General features: G+C 55.9%; 1 protein-coding gene across 4 annotated transcripts; it reads left to right on the top strand.

Annotated features, from left to right (window-relative positions):
• Nucleotides 1-1,015: 1,015 nt before the first annotated feature.
• Nucleotides 1,016-22,248, top strand: DGCR2 (DiGeorge syndrome critical region gene 2; the record flags this gene model as incomplete). 4 transcript variants are annotated; one of them, XM_080717393.1, is made up of 10 exons in its annotated part: nucleotides 1,016-1,094; nucleotides 9,156-9,278; nucleotides 13,019-13,144; nucleotides 14,165-14,375; nucleotides 14,810-14,883; nucleotides 15,928-16,104; nucleotides 17,354-17,557; nucleotides 18,233-18,385; nucleotides 18,733-18,969; nucleotides 21,992-22,248. In XM_080717393.1, the coding sequence occupies 10 exons, from the start codon at nucleotides 1,016-1,018 to the stop codon at nucleotides 22,246-22,248; spliced, it is 1,641 nt and encodes a 546-aa protein (XP_080573519.1). The 4 variants fall into 4 exon arrangements, with proteins under 4 accessions (XP_080573519.1, XP_080573518.1, XP_080573521.1 ...); XM_080717392.1 differs by having other exon boundaries at nucleotides 14,156-14,375; XM_080717395.1 differs by lacking the exon at nucleotides 9,156-9,278.
• Nucleotides 22,249-23,220: the final 972 nt, after the last annotated feature.

Below are 23,220 nucleotides of genomic sequence, written 5' to 3'. Positions count from 1 at the left end.
GGGATGTTTTTAGGTTGGTGTGCCGGTGAAGCCACACCTGCCTATTCCTTACAGCCTTACAGAATGGACCTTCCTTCCTGCCTCTGAGCCTCTGGCCCTCCAGTTTTCTTCTTGCCTCCTCCACAGCGGTCCAGCCTTAAGACTACTTAGAGCCGGCACTGTGGTCGCACACTCTAATCTCAGCACTTGGGAGACAGGAGGCTTGCAGGTTTGAAGCCAGCATCAGCAACTTATCTCCAGTACCACAATAAATAAAAGTAGGGCTGGGAATGTAGCTTGATGGTAGAATGCCTCTGGGTTCAATCCCCAGTACCACACACACGAAAGCAAAACAAAACTACACCACGTTAGGCCAAGCTGTTGGGCACCACACGGGACTGGACCTGGGCTCGCAGGTATGAAGAACTCTCGGTTCCCGGAGTCCTAGCTACGCTCCCGCCCACCGGTCCCCCAGTCCCGCAGGCTCACTCCATCCAGCTGGACTCCGCCCCCTTCGCTGTCCATCAACGCGGCTCCGCACCCTCGCCCCGCCCTAGGCCCTGGAGCTGCCCGGCCACTGAGGCTCCGCCTCCCAGACCCACCCCTCTGCTCAGCCAATGGCACGCCTCATTGCTTGTGGCCCCGCCCTCTCACTCAGCCTCGCTCTCGGCCACCCCGCCGGCAGGCTCCGCCCTTGAGCCCCGCCCCTCCTGCACGCAGCCCGAAGAGTGCCAGCCACGCCCTTGCCCCACGCTCATTGGCCGGCGCGGGCGGCAGGCGGGGCGGCGCGGGCCGGAGCAGGACGGCCGCCATCTTGCACGGAGCCGAGTCCGAGCCCCGGTTGCGGCCTAGAGCGCGCGCGAGCCTGCCGTCCTGCCCCGCCGTGGCTCGGCCCGCTCCCGCCCCGCCGGGACCTCGCCCGGCCGCCCCTCCGCGCCCAGCTCCGGCCCGGCCCTCCGACCCTCATCCGGCCCGGCCCGGTCCGGCCTCCCCGCGGGGTGACGCGGCCGCCCCGGGGACGATGAACGGAGGATAAATGGTGCCCAAGGCAGACAGCGGCGCCTTCCTGCTGCTCTTCCTGCTCGTGCTCACCGTCACTGAGCCGCTGCGGCCAGGTGTGCGGCGCGGGGGCGCGGGGCGGGGCGGGGCCGGGGTCGGGGCCGGCCTTGCAATCCTGGACGGCGGGGCCGGTGGCCTGTGGTCATCAGTGACCCCGGAGAAGTTCTCAGCCAGACCGCGCGGCCAGGGGCAGGTGCTAGGAGCCCTCCGGCACCGGCAGGGGCGGAGACCACCTCTGTGATGAGATTAAATCGTTTGGATCTCCCTTTGGAGCCTGTGTGTGCGTCCGGTGGGAATCAGGACCCGGGCGACCAGAGGGTCCTCTTCTACCTGTGTGGGGTACCCCTAAGCCGCACGAAGTAAAGCCCCAGGCCGGGCTGACTAATCCGCCAAGTACCGGAGACCAGGGCTGCAGGCCCGCTGTACTTTTAGGGACCTGCAAAAGCGTTTGCCGATCAGCAGAGGAAAAGATGAACTTTTAGGTGAAAGAAAATGCTGTAGTATGTACTAAAGACTCAAGTCTTTACATACCAAGTAGTGAAAAGTATGCGTGTTGATTATTACTACGCTTGGTGGTCCTGGGCGTTCACCCCAGGGTCTTCCACATGCCAGGCAGGTCGGTCTCACCGGGTTGCCCAGGATGCCTTGAACTTGTGATGCTCCTGTCTCAGTCTCTCCAGTAGTTGGTGACCCAGGTGTGTGTTACCATTCTTGGCCCATTCTTACTACTTTTCAACGGAAGAAGGGTCCTGTGGAGGTAGAGGTTCCCGGGGGCCACGGAGAGTGCCATCAGGTAGAGTGTGGGAGATGGCGCTCCTCTGGTGCCCCACCCTGCCTCCTGTCCTGGACATGCTGCACCCCCGGGTGTGCCTTTATTACCAGCGTGGAATGTCTGTCGTCTTCCCTGGCTTACCTGCTGGCCCAGCCCCAGGCCAGCCCCACGCTGGTGGGGACACTGTGCTGTTCCCCTGGGCGCCAAGCGCACCTGGTTGCCACCGCTTCTGGCTGCTCCCTGCACAGCAGGCTGGCTGTGGAGTTGTAGGGAAAGGTGCCCGTGGAGGAGGCAGTCTTGCTTAGTCTCTTGGGGGTTAGAGCCGTGGCTTTGTGGGTTCGTGTGGTTAGACTTGTGAACATGTCCACACCTGTGGCGAGGTGAAGCTTCGTCCTGCTCTGGTTCCTGGGTCCCAGTTTGCAGATGAGGTCACCGGGCTCAAGGTTGGCAGATGCACATGGTGCCCGCCTGCCTCCCCCAGGGCTGCCTCTCCTGCCTGGATCACAGAGGGTGCTGATGTGCTTGCCTCCTTTCTCCCTGCCAGCCTGTTCACTGTGCCATCAGCGGCCAGGTGTGGTTCAGAGAGTATAGCTGGAGTGCTCGGTGCCCACCCATGCCTGGGGTGTTGGGGTGGCCCGATGTGGGGGCAGAGGCTGCGGGAAGCCACTCAGTACTCTTGTGCGTCGAGTGCCCCGAGCACGTGGATGCTCAGAGGCAGATGGCAGAGGTGGCCATCACTGTGTCCCTGCAAAGGGGCTCCGAGTGGGAGAGGGCGTGGGGGTGGCATCAGTAAAGGGGACAAAGTTATGGTCCTCTTTTTTATTTTCAGTACTGAGGATTTAACCTAGGGGCATTCTACCTCTGAGCTATACTCCCAGCCTTTTTACCTGGATCTCGCTAAGGTTTTGGGGGTCTTGCTAAGGTGCTGAGCTTGGCCTCCAACTTGTAGTCCTCCTGTCTTGGCCTCTCACATACTGAAATTACAGGTGTGCCCACCATGCCTGGCTCAGCAGAGTATCCAGTTTCATGGCTATCCAGATCAGAACTGTGCAGCAGCGCCTGGTGACATCTCAAACCTGGGGGGCTCCCACTGGCCTCTTGATTTTAGCTGGGCAGCAAGGGCAGGTCTCGCTCTAGGCCAGAGGTTTTGCTGTGTGTTTCTCTTCCTACATCTGTCCTTCGTCTGGCTGGGGCTCGTGAGAGGAAGGGGCTTCTCTGGTCTTCTGAGGTGGAACCAGGGGCGTTCTATCTTTGAGCTACAGCACCTGTGCTTTTGTTTTTAATTTGAAACAGAGTCTCATTAGGTTGGTGAGAGTCTCACTACATGTTGAGGCTGTCCTTCAAACCTCTGATCCTCCCAATCCTGAGCCTCCCAAATACTGGGATTACAAGTGTGCACCATCATGCCCGACAGAATTTTTTATTTTAACCGTCTTGCTAAGTTACTGAGGCCTCCAGCCTGTGATCCTTTTGTCTTAGTCTCCCAAGTACTGGGATTGCAGGTGTATGTAACTGCATTCCACTCACCTGTCTGGCAAATCTAGTTGGAAGAGGCAGGTTACTTGTTTAAGGTCATGTGGCTGGTGACCGGCACTGCTGGCTCCTGGGTCTGAGTCCTTTGCCTCTGCGGTCCAGAGCTCTTCCGTGGAGCAGCACAGGGCTGGGTGAATTGAAGGTTGCGGAGGGCGGAAGCTGAGAAGTAGCTGGGAAGCGGAGCCTGCCCTGGCCTTGCTGGATGCCGAGCTTTGGGCGCTTTCCTCCGCAGCCGGTACCTGGAATACTTCATAAAGTCCGTCCTGCTGAGCTGGGCGTGATGGCACACGCTTGGAATCCCAGTACTGGGAGGCTGGGACAGCCTCAGAAACTTTGCAAGGCCACTGAAACTTAGCGGGACCCTGTTTCAAAATAAAAGAATAAAATAGGGCTGGGGGTGTAGCTCAGAGGGAAAGGTAGAAAGCTTCCGGGTTGATCCTCAGACACACAAACACAAAACGTGTCTCGCTGGCAGACTGACCTTTGATTAACAGCTCCATTCTTTTTGTTTGAGGGTGATGGGCATGCTTTCCTGCTTTGCTAGTTCATGAATTGTCTTTTTGAAAAAGAAGCTTTAGGGTTGGGCGTCGTAGTACACACTTGTAGTACACACTTGTAATTGGTCTCTCTGCCCTTGGATTCCAAAAAGTGGGGAGGGTTAAGGGTGTAGCTAAGAGGTAGAATGCCTCTGGTTTCACTTCCCAGCCAGTAACTAAGTAAACGAGCCAGCCGGGCATGGTGCTGCACACCTGAGATGCCAGTGTGTGAGGCTGAGACCCGACGGCTGCAGAGTGGAGGCCGCTTCAGCAACTTCATGAGGCCCTGCTTCAAAACAACAAACAGAAGTGCCTGGAGAGCCAGGCACGGTGGCCACGCTGTAATCCCCGCTCTTGGGAGGCTGAGACAGGAGGATCGCGCAGGTTCAAAGCCAGCCTCAGCTACTTAGTGAGGCTTTCAGCAACTTAATGAGGCCCTGCTTCAAACAACAAACAAAAGTGCCTGGAGAGCTGGCCGTGGTGGCCATGCTTGTAACCCCAGTCCTTGGGAGGCTGAGACAGGAGGATCGCGCAGGTTCAAAGCCAGCCTCAACTACTTAGTGAGGCTCTCAGCAACTTAGTGAGACCCTGTTTCCAAATAAAACATAAAATAGGTTGGGGATATAGCCCTGCAGTAGAGGCCCCTGGGTTCCATCCCCAGGACCACCAAAAAAAAAAAAAAAAAAAGTGCCTAGAGGTATAGCTTGGCAGGATAATGGGTTCAGTCCCCATTACCCTACACACACACTAAATCCATACATACCAGAATAAAATTAATACCAGCTGAACATGGTGGCACACGCCTGTAATCCTAGTATTTGGGAGGCTGAGAAAGGAGGACCTCAAGTTCAAGACCAGCCTCAGCAACTTAATGAGACCTGGTTTCAAAACAATAAATAAGCCAGGCATGTTGATGCACTCCTGTAATCCCAGCACTTGGAAGGCCAAGACAGGAGGTTCAACAAATAGATTTTCATCAACCCAGTGATGAAAATCACTTTTTTTTTTTTTTTTGTAGTGCTGGGGATGGAACCCAAGGGCATTGTACCTCCAAGCTACATCCTCAGTCCTATTTTTTAGTCTTTATTTTTGAAACGTTCTCACTGTGTTGTTGCAAAGGGTAACTGAGGCTGTCCACGATCCAGTGTCAGCCTCCCGAATGCTGGAATTACAAGTGTGTGCTGCCGCGCCCTCCGGAGACTCTTTTAAAATAAAAATAAAATAGGCTGGGGAGTATCTTGCAGGTAGAACACCTCTGAGTTCAATCTCTAGTACCACCAAATTAAATAAGAAAGGGCTGGGGTATAGCTTGGAGGTAGACCCCTGAGTTCTGTCCACAGTACCAAAAAAAAAAAAAAAATACTGCCAACAGTATTGCATAGCCTTTACTCAGACTTAACTGTTAGCGTCTTACCGTATTTGAGTTATCTACTACCACCGTCCCTTTTTTGTGTATGAGGTACTAGGGATGGAGCCCAGGGGCATTCTACCTCTGAGCTACACTCCCAGCCCTATTTTATTTTTCATTTTGGAACAGGGATACTAAGTTGCCCAGGCTGGCCTTGAACCTCCTGTCTCAGCCTCCTGAGTGCTGGGATCACAGGAGTGCATCGCCAGTCCACAGGGTCTCAGTACTGGGATTAGGGCGCGCCGCTTTCTCCGGGCGTGCTGGGCGCGATGGTGCCCATGGCACTGAGAAGCGGTGGCTGCTGAGCCCAGAGCGGCCGCTTGTTCACTGACACACTTGCTCTGTCACTTGCCTGCTGTGTGCCCTGGGCCCGGTCAGACAGAGTCGGCCCTCAGAGGTCAGCGATTGAACAGGTGCACAAATGGCCACTCACGTTCTGCCACAGGGAGCAGAGCTCCTCCATATCGGCCTTGCAGCTGCCGGGCGGGCCGGGCACCTGTGTGCCGGGCGGGCGGGGCGGCTGCTCCCTGGAGCTGAGCCAGCCAGATGAGGCTTCTCCCCGAGCCTGACCAGCTTCTCCGCCTGGGGGGTTCCAGAGAGGGCCCCGGAAGCCTGTGGGAAGCTGGAGCAGGACCACCCCGCGGAGACTTGGCCAGGCTGCCCGCAGGTGCCGCGGGGCAGGTGAGGCCTGCGGGCCGCTCTCGCCCACTCTGGAGGCCTGTCTCTTCTGCCAAAGCTGTCGCTCCAGTTCCCTCGGGCTGCGCACCCAACTTAGTCCCTGCTTGTCTCCTGTCGCCTTCTGGGCCCTCCCTATAGGCAGGCGTGCGTGCGTGCGTGCGTGCGTGCGTGCGTGGTACTGGCTATTGAACCCAGGGGCATTCTATCTCTGCCATGTACTTAAACCTTTTTTTTTTTTTTTTTTTTTGTATTACTGGGGATGGAACCCAGAAGCATTCTACCTTAGTATTACATCCTCATCCTGATTTTATTTATTACTTGGAAATAAGGTCTCAGTACATCAATGAGCATCTCACCACTTGCTGAGGCTGTCCTCAAAGCTCCAGTCCTTCTGTCTCAGCCTCCCAAGTACTGGGATTATAGGCATGCACCACCATGCCCAGCTTACCTCAGCCCTTTTTTTTTTTTAGTGCTGGGGATGGAACCCAGAGGCATTCTACTTCTGAGCTACACCCCCAGCTCAATTTTGTTTTCTTTATTTTGAAACAGGGTCTCACTGAGTTCCAGAGGGCCTCACTAAGTACCTGAGGCTGTCCGTGAACCACGATACTCCTGTCTCAGCCTCCCAAGCACTGGGGTTACAAGCATGTGCCATCATGCCCAGCACCCCAACCCTTTTTTTTTTTTTTTTTTTTTTTTTTTGCGCGGGTCTGGGAATGGAACCCAGGGGCATTGGCCTCCGAGCTACACCCCCTGCCCTATTTTTTTTTTCCTTTATTTTGAAACCGGGTCTCACTGAGTTGCAGAGGGCTTCACTAAGTAGCTGAGACTGTCCGCGAACCACGATCCTCCAGGTCTCAGCCTCCCAAATGCTGGGATTACAAGCGTGCGCCACCACGCCCGGCTCTTTTTTGAGGATGGAACCAAGGGGCATTCTACCTTCGAGCTACACCCCCAGCCCTATTTTTTATTTTTTATTTTGAGACAAGGTCTTACTGAGTTGCAAAGGGCCTCACTAAGTAGCTGAGGCTGTCTGTGAACCAGGATCCTCCTGCCTCGGCCTCCCAAATGCTGGGATTACAATTGTGCGCCACCACGCCCAGATGAAACCTTTCATATTTAAATAGATTATATTAGAGCCAGGCATAGTGGCCCAAGTTTATAATCCCAGGAAATCCCAGACAGGAGGATCAGAGGTTTGCAGCCAGCCTCAGCTACTTAGTGAGGCTCTTAGCAACCTAGACTCTGTTTCAAAATAAGGAATTTTGAAACAGGTATACCTCGAAGGTACAGTGCCCCTGGGTTCCGTCCTCAGTATCACGAAAAGAACATAAAAAGTATTCCAGCTGGGCATAATCACATGTGCCTGTAATACTAGTATTTGGGAGGCTGAGACAGGAGGGTCTCAGTTCAAGGCAACCTCCACAAGCAGTGAGACCCATCAACCTAGTGAGACCCTGTTTCAAGGCAAAAAATGAAAAAGACCAGGACTTGGGAGACTGAGGCAGGATCACAGGTTCAGGGCAGCCTCAGCTACTTAGTGAGGCCCGCTGTAATGTAGGTGACCCTGTTTCAAAAGTAAAGAATAAAAACTAGGGCTGAGGTGCAGCTCCGAGGTAGACGTGCCTCTGGTTCCATCCCCAGTACCGGGGGGAGTATTCCACAGACCTTGGCAGGCGATCATTTTCTCCTTTCGTGTCTTGGCGTGCGTGTGTGACGGGCGCTCTGTCTCAGGAGAAGGCACACACACAACTTTTGTGTCTCCACAAGTCAGGTTCACTGATCACAAAGCACGGGGCGTCACCGCAGTGCTCAAGTCTGTCCCTGCCGACTTTGGTCAAACAGGGCGTCACAGCGTTTCACGTTCACACAGTTCCGTCACAGTCAGCTCAGAGTCCGAGTCAGAAGTCCAGTCTGCAAAGCAAGAGCGCCGAGCGCAGCCTGGCGCCTCCAGGGGCCTCGCTGCTGGCGCTAAGGTCTCAGGCGGCCCGCCCTGGCTGAGCTCCGCCCTGGCTGAGCTCAGTGGAGCGTGGCGGCCACCGCTTGCCTGGCTCATGTTTAGCTGCCCCTCCTCTCCTTTTTTTTTTTTTTTTTTTTTTTGCGGGTGTGGGGATGGAACCCAGGGGCGTTCTATTTTTGAAACAGGGTCTCACTGAGTTGCGGAGGCCTCACTAAGTAGCTGAGGCTGTCCGCGAACCGCGATCCTCTGGTCTCAGCCTCCCGAATGCTGGACTGACAAGCGCGTGCCGCCAGCCCGGCTCTTACTCCTTTACAGAGAGTTTTCTTTGTGATCGTGGCTGGATTGTTTTCTTCTGATTGGTCGCTTGCTTTCTTCCAACTGCTTGCCTACGCTTGCTTGTTTACAACCATCTTCTGCCATTCTGCCCCATACATTTGGAGCCAACCCTAGCCACCCTATAATATTCCACGGAGTGCTCAGTCAAGCGGTCGCTCGGTACCAGTAACCATGTTGCTGGGGATGGAACCCAGAGCAGCCCACCCCGAGCTGGACCTCCAGCCCCACTTTATTTGTCTTGAAACAGGAACTCTCTAAGTTACTGGGCGCTGGTCCCATACCTGCCATCCTCCTATCTTAGCCCCCCAAACTGGGATTAGCGGGGTGCATTGCCACACCCAGCTCTGGATGCGCTGTTTGAGTGCTCCTGTGCTGACTGCCTCGGTGCACACCGTGGACCTGAGCCCGAGGTTGGACGGTGGAGGCTGACCTTGGCCTGCAGCTCTGTCTCAGCCTCCTAGGAGTTGGGATTTCTCAGAGCCCCACGGCACCTCCCAGGACCACCACCCTAGGCCAGCGCGTGGTGGGGTGCTCGGTATTCAAACCATTGAGGAGCCGAATTCAGGCTGTGTGTTTGCAGTGACGCATAGGCTTTATTGTCTTGGATTGGGCACGGTGGCGCAGGCCTGTGAGCCCAGTACTTGAGAGGTTAAGGACCAGAGCATTCCAGCTTCAAGGACGGCCTCAACAACCTAGTGAGGCCTTATTTCAAAACCAAAAGAGAAAAAGGGCTGGGTGTGTAGCCCGGAGGTAGAATGCCCCAGATTCAATCTCCAGGACCACCAAGAGGAAAGAATCTTGTCGTCCCGCTCTGATGGCTGAGCACCGAGGGGGCACCAGGCTGCATGGTGGCCGCCTCCGTCCCGCCCTGCTCAGCCCTGCCTTGTCCTGCAGAGCTGCGGTGTACCCCAGGGCAGTTCGCCTGTCGCAGAGGCACCATCCAGTGCATCCCCCTCCCCTGGCAGTGTGACGGATGGGCGACCTGCGAGGACAAGAGCGACGAAGCCGACTGTCCAGGTGCGTGTGGCGGGCGGGGGCGGCTGCCCAGCGCGAGCCGGGTGAGCTGCCTCCCACCCGCTGGCTCTGTCTCTAAAAGCCAGGCCCAGGACTTGTGAGGTAGCAGGGCTGGGCCTGGCAGCGAGCTCACTGGAGGGCTGGACTCTGCCCTCTTGGGCCTCCCCGCACCCAGCTCCAGGTCGGGGCGGGTCAGTTCGCCACTCGGGAGGGCGAGAGCTGCACCGTGTGCGAGGCTGGCTTCCACACTGCCACTCCTCCGCCGCGAGCCGCTAGGAACCTGCGGCGTGTGGCTCCGAAGGCTGTCTCCTGAAGAGAGGCGGGAGCTGAGGTTACGGGCACATCTGCACCCGGGCAGGACCACTTAGCAAGACCCCGGCAACAAGTAAGCGGGCGTGGTGGCGCACACTTGTAATCCTTGTACTTGGGAGGCTGAGACAGGAGGATTGCGGCCAGTCTCAGCTACTTGGTGAGGCCCTCTACAACTTAGTGAGACCCTGTTTGGAAAAAAAGAAAAGGCCAGGTGTGGTGGCACATGCTTGTACTTGGAGCTGAGACAGGAGGAGGTTCAGAGCCAGCCTCAGCTGCTACTCGAGGCTCAGCAACCTAGTGAGACCCTTTATCCAAGTAAATAAAATGGGGCTGGTGGTGAGGCTCAGAGGTTGACTACCCTGGGTTCAGTCCCCAGTACCAAACAAACAACCAGAAACAAAATAAAGAATTTGAAAAAAAGGGCTGGGGTGTCACTCCGAGGTAGAGTGCCCCTGGGTTCAATCCCCAGTACCGAAAAAAAAAAAAAAAAAGAAAACCACGGAGCCGGGCATGGTGGCGCACGCTTGTAATCCTCGCGCTTGGGAGGTAGAGACAGGAGGATTGTGCAGGTTCAAAGCCAGCCGCACTGGCTTAAGAGACCGTATTTCCAAATTTTAAAAAGTATAAAATAGGTCTGGAGTGTAGCCCGGAGTTAGAAGGGCTTCCAGGAGCCCCAGTACCACCAAAAAAAAAAAAAAGAAAAAGAAAAACCATGGAAAACGCCATAGCACTTCTCATCAGATTGCTCCCAAACGCTGCTGTCAGCTGCTGGACTGAGCGCGTGGACTGTTTCTTGTCGCGCTAAGTGAAAGCGCCCTGGGAAAGATACAGGCGCAAGGCTGCAGGCAGAGCGGCGGGGCACCCATAGCTTTGGCACCCGAGATCAGTGATCTCGTCTTGTGTTTTGTTTTTTCATGGTTAGGGTTTTGTGAGTTTTTTTTTGTGGTACCAGGGATTGTACCTTCTACTTCTCAGCTACACCCCCTATTTCATTTTTATTTTGAAACCGGGTCTCACTGGTTGATGAGTCTCACTACTTGCTGAGGCTGACCTCAAACCTACCATCCTCCTGTCTTCGGCCTCCCAAGAACTGGGATGACAGGTGTTTGCCACCATGCCAGGCATATTTTTTATTTTGAAGCAGGGTTTCATCCAATTGCTGAGGTTGGCTGTAAACCTGCAGTCTTCCTGTCCCAGAATCCCAAGTATTGGGGTCCAGGTGTGTGTCACCACGCCCAGCTGTGGCAGGCGTTTAATAAGCGACTGAGGGAGCCAGGCCTGTGATGCAGCCCTTGGGGGACAGACGGGGAGCGCAGGCCGAAGGTTGAAGGACAGCCCCGCAAGTAGTGAGATTCTCATCAGCCTCCTGAGGCCCTTTACAAAATGAATAAAACAGGCGGGGGGTGCAGTATGGAGGTTGCATGCCCCTGCGTGCCGCCCCCAGCGCACAAGCATAAAATTAAGTAAGCGAGTGTGTGGAGAAGGGAGCAGGTCCGCGCCGACGACCCCCTCCACCACCCTGCCTCTGGCCGCCTGCCCTGATGGCTGCAGAGGGCCGCTCCGCCCCTGCTTGGCTGGGCCTCAGCCCATGCGCCAGGCAGCTCTGTCCACGCCACCTTTTCCTTCTCTGCTACCTCTGCCCTAGGTCGGCTGGTCTTTCCAGGAGCAGTTATGAGGCGCTGGGCTTGGCTTGCGGGAGAGGCGGGCGGATGCTAGGTGGATCTGGGGCTGCCTGCCGCCCTGTTGCCCACCTCCTGTTTTCTGTAGCACTGAGAATTGAACCTGAGGCATTCTTCTACCTCTGAGCTATTTTATTCTATTTTTTCTAACCCTATTCTGTTCTATTTATCAATCTACCTACCTACCTACCTACCTATTTGTGGTACTGGGGATGAAACCTAGGGTCTTCTACCTCCAGACTGAACCTCAGACCTATTTTTATTTTTTATTTTGAAGCTGAGTTACTGAAAGCCTCACTGAAGTTGCTGAGGATGGCCTTGAACCTGCGACCCTCCATCTTGGCCTCCCAAGCCCTGCGACCCTCCATCTTGGCCTCCCAAGTACTGGGATTCAGGCGTGTGCCACCATGCCCAGCTAGCCCTGTTTTATTCTTTCATTTTGAAATAGGGTCTCACTAAGTTGGGGAGGGCCTCCATCCTGAGGCTGTCCACAAACCTGCGATCCCCCTGTCTCAGCCTCCCAAGTCCTGGGATTACAAGCCTGTGCTACCATGCAAGGCTCTTTTTTATTGCTTGAAACAGAGTATCACTAAGTTTTGGAGGACCTGGATAAATTGCCTGCAATCCTCCTGTCTCAAGTTTTCAAGTACTAGGACTTTGGGCATGTGCCACTGGGCCTGGCTTTACCTGGAGAGTAAGATCCAGGATGCTGGCAGGCCATCCCCATCACCTGCCTGAAGAGGGCTGTGGCAACTCTGGAGCTGCACGCTCAGCACGTGTGAGGAGCCAGGTTCCTAGGGCGCAGGACTGGCCGGGCCCCAAGGACAGCGGGACGTCAGTACGTGGTCTGTGTGGTCTTGCAAGGCAGCAAAGAAAACACAGTGGTGCTTAAATCTCAGGGAATTCTGCCCAGCTACTAAAAGCCCCATTCAGAAGCCCATTTGGAAGCCAGGTGTTGAGACCCGAGGACCCCAGGTTCAAGGTCAGCCTCAGCAACTTAGCAAGACCCGGTTTCAAAATTAAAAGGCTGGGAGTATAGCTCAGTAGTAGAGTGCCCCGGGTCCTGCCCCAGTACCACTAAAGATGCACGTGTAAAATGCAGGAAGCGGGCTGGTGGCACGCTGTCATCCCAGCACTCAGAGGCAGAGATGGAGGGTCGTGGTTCATGGCCAGCCTCAGTCAATTAGTGAGGCCCTCTGCAGCTTAGTGAGACCCTGCTTCAAAATAAAGAATAAAAACTAGGGCAGGGGGTGTAGCTCGGAGGTCGAATGCCTCTGGGTTCCATCCCCAGACCGACAAAAATAAAATAAATAAAAAGACTAAAAAATAGGGCTGGGGGCGTAGCTTTTTTTTTTTTTTTTTTTTTTTTTTGGTGGTACTTGGGGTGGAACCCAGAGGCTTTCTATCTCCGGGCTATACTCCCAGAGCTTTTTTATATTATTTTTGGAAACAGGGTCTCACTAAGTTGCTGAGAGCCTCACTAAGTAGCTGAGGCTGGTGTGTGATCCTCCTGTCTCAGCCTCCCAAGTATGGGGATTACAAGCGTGCGCCACCACGCCCAGCAGTGGGGGCATAGCTTGAAGGTAGAATGCCCCTGGGTTTCATCTCTAGTACCACACACAAAAAAAAGGCAGGAAGCCTCGGTAGGTGGCACTGTAGCCTCGGGGAGCCAGGGCAGAACCGCCCTCCAGAGCCATGGCAGAGCCCCGTGTGTAGGGAGTGCAGCTCCAGGCCAATTCCTTTTGCTTTCAGAAGTAGCTGGGGAGGCACGTCCTCACCATGGGAAGGAGGCTGTGGACCCGTGGCTGGGCCGGGCCAGAGGAGGCGACCTCACACACTTCCACACCGTGAACGTGGCGCAGCCTGTCCGCTTCAGCAGTAAGTTGCAGGCCTGCCCCCGACGGCCGCAGCCCTTGAGGCTGGCGCAGGGCTGCGAGGCCCCGACGCGCGGAAGCTTCGCGGCACGCTGTTCCCGCAGGACAGTGTCTCCGGGGCTGGTGGCGCTGGCCGGGTCATGGCAAAGGGGCAGCTGCTGGCTGAGAAGGCTCTGGTTTCTGTTTCTCTCTGTGGTACTGGGGACTAAGCCCGGAGGCATTCTTCCTCTGACCTGCGCCCCAGGCCTCTTTAGTTTTTGTTTGGAAACTCTCACTGGGTGGCTGGGATTCTCACTGTGCTGCTGAGGCTGTGCTCGGACCTGGGATTATAGCCGTGCAACACCACAGCTGCCTTTGGAGTGTGTATTGAGTGTGGTTCTGTGGATAGAACCCAGGGGCCTTCTAGCCCCGGGATATACCCCTGGGTGTATTTTATTTTTTATTTGGAAACAGGGTTTCATTAAGTTGTGGAGGGCCTCACAAGGTTGCTGAGGCTGGCTGCAAACCTTTGATCCTCCTTTTTCAGCCTCCAAAGTACTGGGGTTACAGGCATGGTACTGCACACCTCTAACCCAAGTACTTGGAGGAATTACAGGTTTAAAACCAGCCTCAGCAACTTAGGTTCTCAGAAACTTAGACCCTGTTTCCAATCCAAATAAAATAGGGCCGGGCATGGTGGTGCACGTTTGTAATCTCAGCATTTGGGAGGCTGAGACAGGAGGATTGTGGTTTGTGGCCAGCCTTGCTATTCAGTAAGGCCCTCTCCAACTCAGTGAGACCCTGTTTCAAAAATAAAGAATAAAAAATAGGGCTGGGGATATAGCTCAGAGGTAGAACGCCCCTGGATTTGATCCCCAGCACCACCAAAAAGCAGCAGTAGCAGCAGCAGCAGCAGCAGCAAGAACTTGTCCTCCTGCGCCTCTGCTCCCGAGGACAGCTTCTGTCCCTGACACACCACGGGACATTTTGTTCCTGGAGTCGTGATCCTAATTTGGGGGCTCCCCCTGTCCTTCATGTTTCTTAGGGAAGTGCCCGACAGGCTGGCACCATTACGAGGGCACGGCCAGCTGCTACCGCGTCTACCTGAGCGGAGAGAACTACTGGGACGCCGCGCAGGCCTGCCAGCGCGCAAACGGCTCCCTTGCCACCTTCTCCACCGACCAGGAGCTGCGCTTCGTCCTGGCCCAGGAGTGGGGCCAGCCCGAGCGGAGCTTCGGTTGGAAAGACCAGCGCAAGTGAGTCCAGATGAGGCCGGCCTGCGTGTGAGGGAAGCAGGGCCCCACCTGCTGGGCGGGGTGGCACACGCCCGGAACCCCGCACTTGGGAGATTCAGACCGGATCAGAGGCTTGAGGCCAGTGTCTGCAAACTAGCACAAACCTGTTTCAAAATAAAAAGTGCAAACAGAAGCCCAGCGTGGTGGCACACACTGGTAATCCCAGCATTGGGGCAGCTGAGACTGGAGGATCGCAGGTTTAAGGACAGCTTCAGCAACAAAGCAAGACTTTGAGCAAGCTAGTGAGACCCTGATTCAGAGCAAAGCATGGCTAAGAGTGCGCCTCAGATGTAGAGCCCCAGGGCTCAGTCCCCAGTACCGCACACGCAAACCCACACATGCAGTCGTCAATGGCTGCTTCCCCTCCTGCTCAAATCTGTTTCTCTCTCCTGCAGGCTGTGGGTTGGCTATCAGTATGTCATCACAGGCCGGAACCGTTCCTTGGGTCACTGGGAGGTGGCCTTCAAAGGTATGTCTCTGCCAGGCGCATGCCATACGCCTCTAATCCCTGTACTTGGGAGGCTGAGACAGGAGAATCCCAGGTTCAAAGACAGGCTCAGCAAGTAGTGAGACTCTCAGTTACCTAGGGAGACCCTGTTTCCAAATAAAAATGAAATAGGGCCTGGGGTATAGCTTGGAGGTAGAATGCCCTTGCGTTCAATCCCCAGTAAAGTCAATCAGTCAATCAAGAGAAGGACTTTGATAGATAGGTGTGGTACTACACACCTTAATCTCTACTTGGGAGGCCGAGACGGGAGCATCACAGGTTCATGACCAGCCTCAGCATCTCAGGAAGGCTCTCCGCAATTTAGTGAGCCCTGTTTCCAAATAAGAAATAGAGTAGGCTGGGCATGTTGGCGCATGCCTGTAATCTCAGTACTTGGTAAGCTGAGATAGGAGGTTCCAAGCCAGACTCCACTCACATCAACTATTGAGATCCCATTCCCAAATAAAAAAATAGGGCTGGAGTGTAGGTCAGAGGTGGACAGCATCTGGATTCACTTCTCAGCAGCACACACACACACACACACACACACACACACACACACACACACGCAGCAAATTATATATGTGTATATATATCACATACATAACACATATGTGTGTGTGTAAATATATGTATTCAAAATAAGGCTAGGGAGTATAACTGAGTCAGAGAGCTCCTGGATTCAGTCACCAGCACAGTAAATAGACAGACATGCTGGTGTGGTTCACAGGCAGAACGCCTCTGGGTTCAATTCCGAGCATCACACAAAGTGGGGCTTTGGCTGAGAGGAGGGCAGGGCAGGCGGGGAGGTAGACCAGTGGGTACCAAGTTAGATAGGAGTGAGACTCTGGTGTGGCCGGGCCGGGCACAGTGGTACACGCCTGTGACCCAGTCCTGGAGAGGCTGAGACCGGAAGACTGCAGGTTCCGCGCCATTTTAGCGGGGGAATTGTCGGGTTGTTTGATTCCGTGGTTCCTTAGGATGGTGGTGAGCCTGCAGACCTTACGCTGTCCTCCCCCTTCCCAGGCTCCTCCGAGGTGTTCCTGCCTCCAGACCCCAGCTCCACCTTGGCCGCGTCTGAGAGTGACCAGGTGCTCTGCGCGCAGCTGCAGTGCTTCCACTTCCCGACCCTGCAGCACCGCGACCTGCACAGCTGGCTGGCCGAGAGCTGCTCCAAGAAGTCCTCGTTCCTGTGTAAAAGGAGTAAGTCCAGCGCTCCCAGCCACCCAGTGCTGCAGCCGCAGCCACCGGCCACCCTCGGGCCTGCGCCCCACTCAAAAGAAAATTAAAAGGAGGCGGGCGGAGCTCAGAGCTAGGCCCTTGGGTTCAGTCCTCAGTACCAAATACATGTGTAAGTACAAGGCAGGCGCGCTGGCGTTCACTGCAGTCCCCGCACTCCAGGCTGAGACCAGAGTATTGCAGATTCAAAGCCAGCTCTTGGCAATTAAGTGAGACCATGCTTCCAAATAATAAAATAAAAAGTACCTGGCATGGTGGCGCACGCTCGTAATCCCTGTACTTGAGAGGCTGAGACAGGAGGATCCGGATTCACAGCCAGCCTCAGGTACTTAGTGAGCCTCTCTGCAACTTAGTGAGAGCCGGTTTCAAAATAAAGAATAAGAAATGGGGCTGGGGAGGTAGGTTGGAGGTAGAGTGTCCCTGGGTTCCATCCCTGGTACCATACATACAAAAAAGAAAAAGCCGGGTGTGGTGGCGCACGCTTGTAATCCCCGCACTTGGGAGGCTGAGACAGGAGGATCACACAGGTTTGAAGCCAGTCTCAGCTACTGAGTGAGGCTCTCAGCAACTTAGTGAGACCCTAGGTCTGGAATATAGCCCAGAGGTAGAAAGCCCCTGGGTTCTACCCCAGTACCACAAAAAAAAAAGAAAGAAACATAAGTACAGTGGTTGTGTTCATTAGCAGCTACGTCTTAGAATAGAGGGAATCTCATAAACCATTCAGTTAATTTAAAAGCCAATTCTGTAGCCAGGTGTGGGGGCGCACGCTTGCAATCCCAGGACCTGGGAGGCTGACACAGGAGGATCGCAGGTTCGTGGCCAGCCTCAGCTACTTAGTGAGGTCCTCTGCAACTTAGTGAGACCCCTTTGCAAAAATAAAAAGTAGGGTTGGGAGGGCAGCTCAGAGGTAAAGCGCCCCTGGCCTCAATCCCCACTACCACACATACGCAAAAGGCCAGTGGTTCTCCAGGACCTTTGTGGTAGGGCCTCTGCCCTGGCATGGGCTCCATGGCTGCATTAGCCCTGGCCAGGTGTGCCCTGCAGTGCCTGCTCTCACATACTCTCCCTGGGCCATGAAATGTGACAGCAGCCTGGGAGGACTGAGACACAGCCCGCGGCCCCAGTGATCTCTGGTCCCCACTCCCCAGGTCCCGGTCGGGTGGTCAGTCTCCCTGTGTGGTAATCCTCCTGCACACCTGGGTGCCCACTGCAGGTCAGACGTGTGTCGACATCAAGGACAACGTGGTGGACGAGGGCTTCTACTTCACCCCCAAGGGCGACGACCCGTGCTTGAGCTGCGCCTGCCACGGCGGGGAGCCTGAGATGTGCGTGGCTGCCCTGTGCGAGCGGCCGCAGGGCTGCCAGCAGTACCGCAAGGACCCCCGGGAGTGCTGCAAGTTCACGTGTCTGGACCCCGGTGAGCCCGCGCCAGCCCCTCCGCAAGCCTTGCCACAGCCCCGTCTTCAGCCAGCTCCGCGCAGGAGCCGCGCTGTCCTTCACACCACCTCTGCCTCCTGGCTGCTTCCCAGAGTCTGCCTGGTCCCGGTCCTGTAGAAGCAACCAGACGGAGAGGCTGCCCTCCGTGGCGAGTGGCTGGGCCTCCACGCTGCTGACTCCCAGAGGCCTCTGCCGGGAGGTCTAACAGGTCTAACGCTGTTCTCCAGCAGGCGTCCCTGTCGGGCGTACCGGGCATAACTGAACATGGCCACGCCCCTCATGTTGGCACTGCACCCGGTGGAGGGTGGCCAGGGCCCTGTAGGGAGGCACGGCCTCTGCGCACCCAGCTGCCTGTGCTCGGCGATAGTCAGAGGGACCTGCTAGCCCTGCAGCCACCAAGGCCTGCAGTGCTTGGAAGGGGGGCCAGGGTGAGGTGGGGCAGGGTGCTGAGGACCCGTGGGGACGGTCCTCCTGGGCCAGGCCCCTCTTCTGATGGAGTGCTGCCGCACACTCCGTGCGGCCCCATCCTACGAGGGTGTCGAGTATGGTAGTGTCTCCAGCGCAGGCACCTCCCCAGCCCAGGACCGATCCCGGGGCCCTGCACAGGCCAGCCCGCACGCCCCTTCTCAGCGTAGGTCTCCTTCCTCCCCGTCAGATGGCAGCAGCCTGTTTGACTCGATGGCCAGTGGGATGCGCCTGGTGGTCAGCTGCGTCTCCTCCTTCCTCATCCTCTCGCTGCTGCTCTTCATGGTCCACCGGCTGCGCCAGAGGCGCCGCGAGCGCATTGAGTCCCTGATTGGAGCGAACCGTGAGTGCCTGAGCCCGCGCCCCGCCAGCTCTCCACCCGCCGTGGCCTGAGTCCGTCCACTCGAAGCGTGCTGTCCCCTTGCCAGGGACCTGAGCTGTGGCTGGGCTGCCTGCCTAGGGGCCGACAGGTGTGACCGCCCCGCGGGGCGAGGGAGGGAGCAACCCCGACCCTCCCTGGCTTGGCTCTCACGGGCCCGGAGGCTCTGGCAGTACAAGTGGTGGGCAGGTGGCAGGCAGCTGGTCACAGAATGGGCCCCTCGGGTGGCAGGCCCGACCAGGGTGGGGTGCCAGGAGCCAGCCGGCCTGCACCATGTGACGGGGCTCTGCCTCTCTCCTTCCACGGCCCAGTGCACCACTTCAACCTCGGCCGGCGGATCCCCGGCTTCGACTACGGCCCAGACGGCTTCGGCACGGGCCTCACGCCACTGCATCTCTCCGACGATGGTGAAGGCGGGACGTTCCACTTCCACGACCCTCCACCGCCCTACACGGCATACAAGTACCCAGACATCGACCAGCCCGACGACCCCCCGCCGCCCTACGAGGCCTCCATCAACCCGGACAGCATGTTCTACGACCCCGCAGGTGCCGCCACCAGGACGGCTGGGCCGAGACCACAGCCCCGCACCCCTTGCGGCCTTCTCGGTGCTGCTTTGGCTTCCCCGCAGGGCCTCCTAGGTGGCCCTTGCCGTGGAGAGGCCTGGTTACCTGCCGCCCAGCGGGCCTGCAGAGGCTGGCCCTCTCTCCCTCCCTTTCATGAGCACCTGTTGGGTAGCTGGGCACCTGGGCCTCTCGGTTCAGCTCTGTGACAGGGTGGGGACCAGGCAGTGTGCTCATGGGAGGCTGGCGCCAGTCACCTGGCTATAAAGATGCATGTGTAGTCGACGGCAGGGACACACAACTGTAATCCCAGTGCTTGGGAGGCTGAGACAGGAGGATCGCACAGGTTCGAAGCCAGCCTTAGCTACTTAGGCCCTTAGCAACTTAGTGAGACCCTGTTTTCAAATAAAATATTAAAAAATAGGCCTGGGAGTATAACCTGGAGGTAGAAAACCTCTGGATTTTACCCCCAGTACCACAAAAAAATAAATAAAGAGCCGGGCGTGGTGGCACACGCTTGTAATCCCAGCATTCAGGAGACTGAGACAGGAGGACCCAGGTTCAAGGACAGCCTCAGCTATTTAGTGAGGCCCTTCGCAACTCAGTGGAACCCTGTTTCAAAATAAAGAATAAAAAATAGGGCAGGGGGTGGAGCTCAGAAGTAGAATGCCCCTGGGTTCCATCCCCAGTGCCGGAAAAAGAATAAAAAAATAAAATGATTTTAAAGGGCCAGGGGTATAGCTGAGGGAAAATGTCCTTGGATTCAGTCTCTAGTACCATTAAAAAAAACCAAAATGGTGGTGCACACTTTTAATCCCAGTACTTGAGAGGCTGTTGCAGGAGAATCATAGGTTCAAAGCCAGTCTCGGCAACTTACCAAGTCTCTCAGCAACCTAGTGAGGACCTGTTTTCAAATAAAAAATAAACAGGGCATGGAGGTGCATGCCTCTAATCCTAGTACTTGGTAGGCTGGGACAGGAGGATCACAGGTTCTAGGATAGCCTCACCAAGTAGTGAGACTCATCAACCTAGCGAGACCCTGTATCAGAAGTAAAAACAAGCCGGGCGTGGTGGCGCACACTTGTAATCCCTGCGCTTGGGAGGCAGAGACAGGAGGATCGCGCAGGTTCAAAGCCAGCCGCACGCACTGGCTTAGGAGACCCTGTTTCCAAATAAAAATATAAAATAGGTCTGGGAGTGTAGCCCGGAGGTTCAAGGGCTTCCAGGAACCCCAGTACCACCAAAAAAAAAAAGAAGAAGAAGAAGTAAAAACAAGCCAGGCGTGGTGGTGGACAACTTGTAATCCGTGGCTACTACTTAGTGAAGCCCTTTGCAACTCAGTGAGACCCTGCTTCAAAATAAATAGGGCTGGACCTGTAGCTCGGAGGTAGAGTGGCCCTGGGCTCCAACCCTAGTACTGAAAAAAAAAAATAAATAAAAAGTAAAAACAAGAGTCAGGCATGGTGGTACATGCCTGTAATCCCAGTGCCTGGTAGGCTGAGATGAGAGGATTGCAGGTTCAAGGACAGCCTCAACAAGTAGTGAGATTAACCAACCTAGCAAGATCCTATTTCAAAATAAAATAGGCCCAGGGATGTAGCTCTGAGGTAGACTATCCCTGGGTTCAATCCCCAGTTAAAAAAAAAAAAAAAGTTAATAAATAAAAACAAACTAAGGCTGGGGGTATAGCTTAGCTTGGAGGTAGAATGCCCCTGAGTTCAACCCTCAGTGCCACAAAAAGAAAAATAAATAAAATGAGGCTGGAGGTGTGGGTTTTTTGTTTGTTTTGTTTTTTGACTTTTCGGTACCGGGGATGGAACTCAGGCAGGCTACCTCTGAGCCAGGTGCAGTGGTGCCTGCTTATGATTTCAGGATGTGCGAGGATGGGACAGGAGGGTCCCAGGTTTAAGGCCAGAATGCAGTGAGTTTTGTTTGTTTTTTGTTTTACTGGAGGTGGAACCCAGGGGCTTTCTACCTCCGGGCTACACTCCCAGACCTGTTTTATATTTGGAAACAGCCTCACTAAGTAGCTGAGGGTGGTCACAAACCCGATCTTCCTGTTTCAGCCTCCCAAGTACTGGGATTACAACCGTGCGCTGCCATGCCCAGCTCTCTCAGTCCTATTTTTTATTTTTTTACTTGAAATAGGTCTCACTAAGTTGCAGAGGGCCTTGTTTACAAGTAGCTAATATTTTAATATTAGCATTAGTTATTAATTACTAAAATTGATATTTTTGTGGGTCTGGGGATGGAACCCAGGAGCATTCTACCTCTGAGCTACACCCCCTGCCCTGTTTTTTATTCTTTATTTTGAAACAGGGTCTCACTGAAGTTGCAGAGGGCCTCACTAAGTAGCTGAGGCTGTCCGTGAACCGCGATCCTCTGGTCTCGGTCTCCCGAATGCTGGGATCACAAGAGTGCACCACTACGCCCAGCTAAGATTGATTATTAGTATCTAACATTTTTAAAAATAAAAGCTGGGCTGGTGGCATATGCTTGTAATCCCAGTACTTTGAGAGGCTGAGACAGGATTACAGGTTTGAGGACAGCCTCAGCAGGTATTTAATCAACCTAGTGAGACTTTGCTCCAAGATAGAATAGAGCTGGGAGTAGGGCTTGGATGTTGGCGTCTCTCCGGGTTCAGTCCCCAGTAGCGCCCACACCACCTCCCATGAAGTCCCTGGGAACAGCTTCCACAGATGCCCTGCCCCAGCCGGACACCACCTGGACGTCCATCCTTAGGGCCTGGTAGCTCCCCTGCAGCGGGTCAGCGGCCACTGCCCGCTCAGCCCGGCTCCGGCTCCGCCGGGCCTAGGGGCTTCCCTGTGACTCCCCACACGTGGTGGGCAGCGCCCTCAGTGTGCCCACGATGTAGCCGCAGGCGTGGTGCACACCCCCGGGCTGTGAGTCAGGTCCAAGGGGCCCCTGGGATCTGCTCACCACCCAGCAGTCTTGGGAGCATTGAAGGCAATTGTTTGCCCCTTACACCTGTCTGTCTGTCCTGCAGATGACGACGCCTTTGAGCCCGCTGTGCCGGGCCCGCCAAGCCCAGGGGCCAGCAGCAGCGAAGGTGCATTGCCCCGGCACCTGGAGCAGCCTCTGCCCCCTGCGGGGGCACCCCTAGCCGACCTGGAGGACTCCGCAGACAGCAGCAGCGCCCTGCTGGTGCCCCCAGACCCTGCCCAGAGCGGGAGTGCCCTGGCTGCAGAAGCACCGCCAGGGGGCAGCTGCCACGGCCGCGGCTCTCTCAGCACCGTGGTGTAGACAGCTCCCTCTGCAGCCCACGGGCTGGGAGCATCTGCTTACTGTCCAGAAGACATGGCCCCCCCATAACTTGGGAGACTCGCAGGGGCTCCGCTCCATTGCTGCACGCCGCCCGTGCGCATGCTCCTCCCTATGCAGGGAGCGGGTGTCGGAGCTGCTTCCTGGGGGCCTCTACGGATGTGTAGCTCTGGGTCACTGTCTCTTTAAATGACAGAATTACACAAATGGGTTCAGACTACACGTTTCAAAGGTAGGAAGCAGAAGGTGCTGGGCCTTGCTCCAGCCAGAGGTCCTGGGTGGGACACTCGCCCCAGGGCAGATGGAGAGCAGGGACTGCCTGTTGGCTGCTGCTCAGGGCAGCAGGGGCCTCTGGACTGTCAGCGGGTCACCGTCCAGGAAACGGGCTCTGAAGGCACTGCCCTGGAGACGAGCCTCCGGGCCAGCCCTCTGGCTGAACGAGGCTTGTACCGCCTTCTCTCTGTGGCCACTGCGCAGGCCCCCGAAGCCACTCTGGACCTGTTCCAGGGCCTGGGGCCAGCTCCTGTGTGCCGCACCCTGGAGCTCTGGGCCCTGCCCCTGTGGAATGGCCCCTGGGCTGGTCTCCCCGACCCTGTTCGCGCCATGAGGCTTGTGATTCGGAAAGCAGTAGCCAACACAAGCTGGGCTGTGTCCGTCTGCAAGCACCCCCACGCGCCGCGCTAGTGTCTGGTGGCGTTGCCGCCTGGGCGGGGCCTTCTCCCGGACACGTGCTGGCCCGGCTGGGTTGAGAGCAGGCTCTGTGCTATTTCAGCACATCTGTATCTCTACATTGACGTCTGAATCTTTTCTTTCGTGTTCGTGTGTGTCTGTGCCCCTCTGGCCAGATATTCCCAGGTGGCTCCAGGCGCTGGGGCAGGTGGGCTCCACTCTCCCATCTGCTGCAGGAAGAGGAGCAGCATGTGAGGGTCGGCCCCACAGAGGACTGGCCGGCGG

This window comes from Muscardinus avellanarius, assembly GCF_963383645.1.
Source record: "Muscardinus avellanarius genome assembly, chromosome: 21".
Lineage (NCBI taxonomy): Eukaryota > Metazoa > Chordata > Mammalia > Rodentia > Gliridae > Muscardinus > Muscardinus avellanarius.
This window is presented reverse-complemented; position numbering and strand designations above follow the sequence as displayed.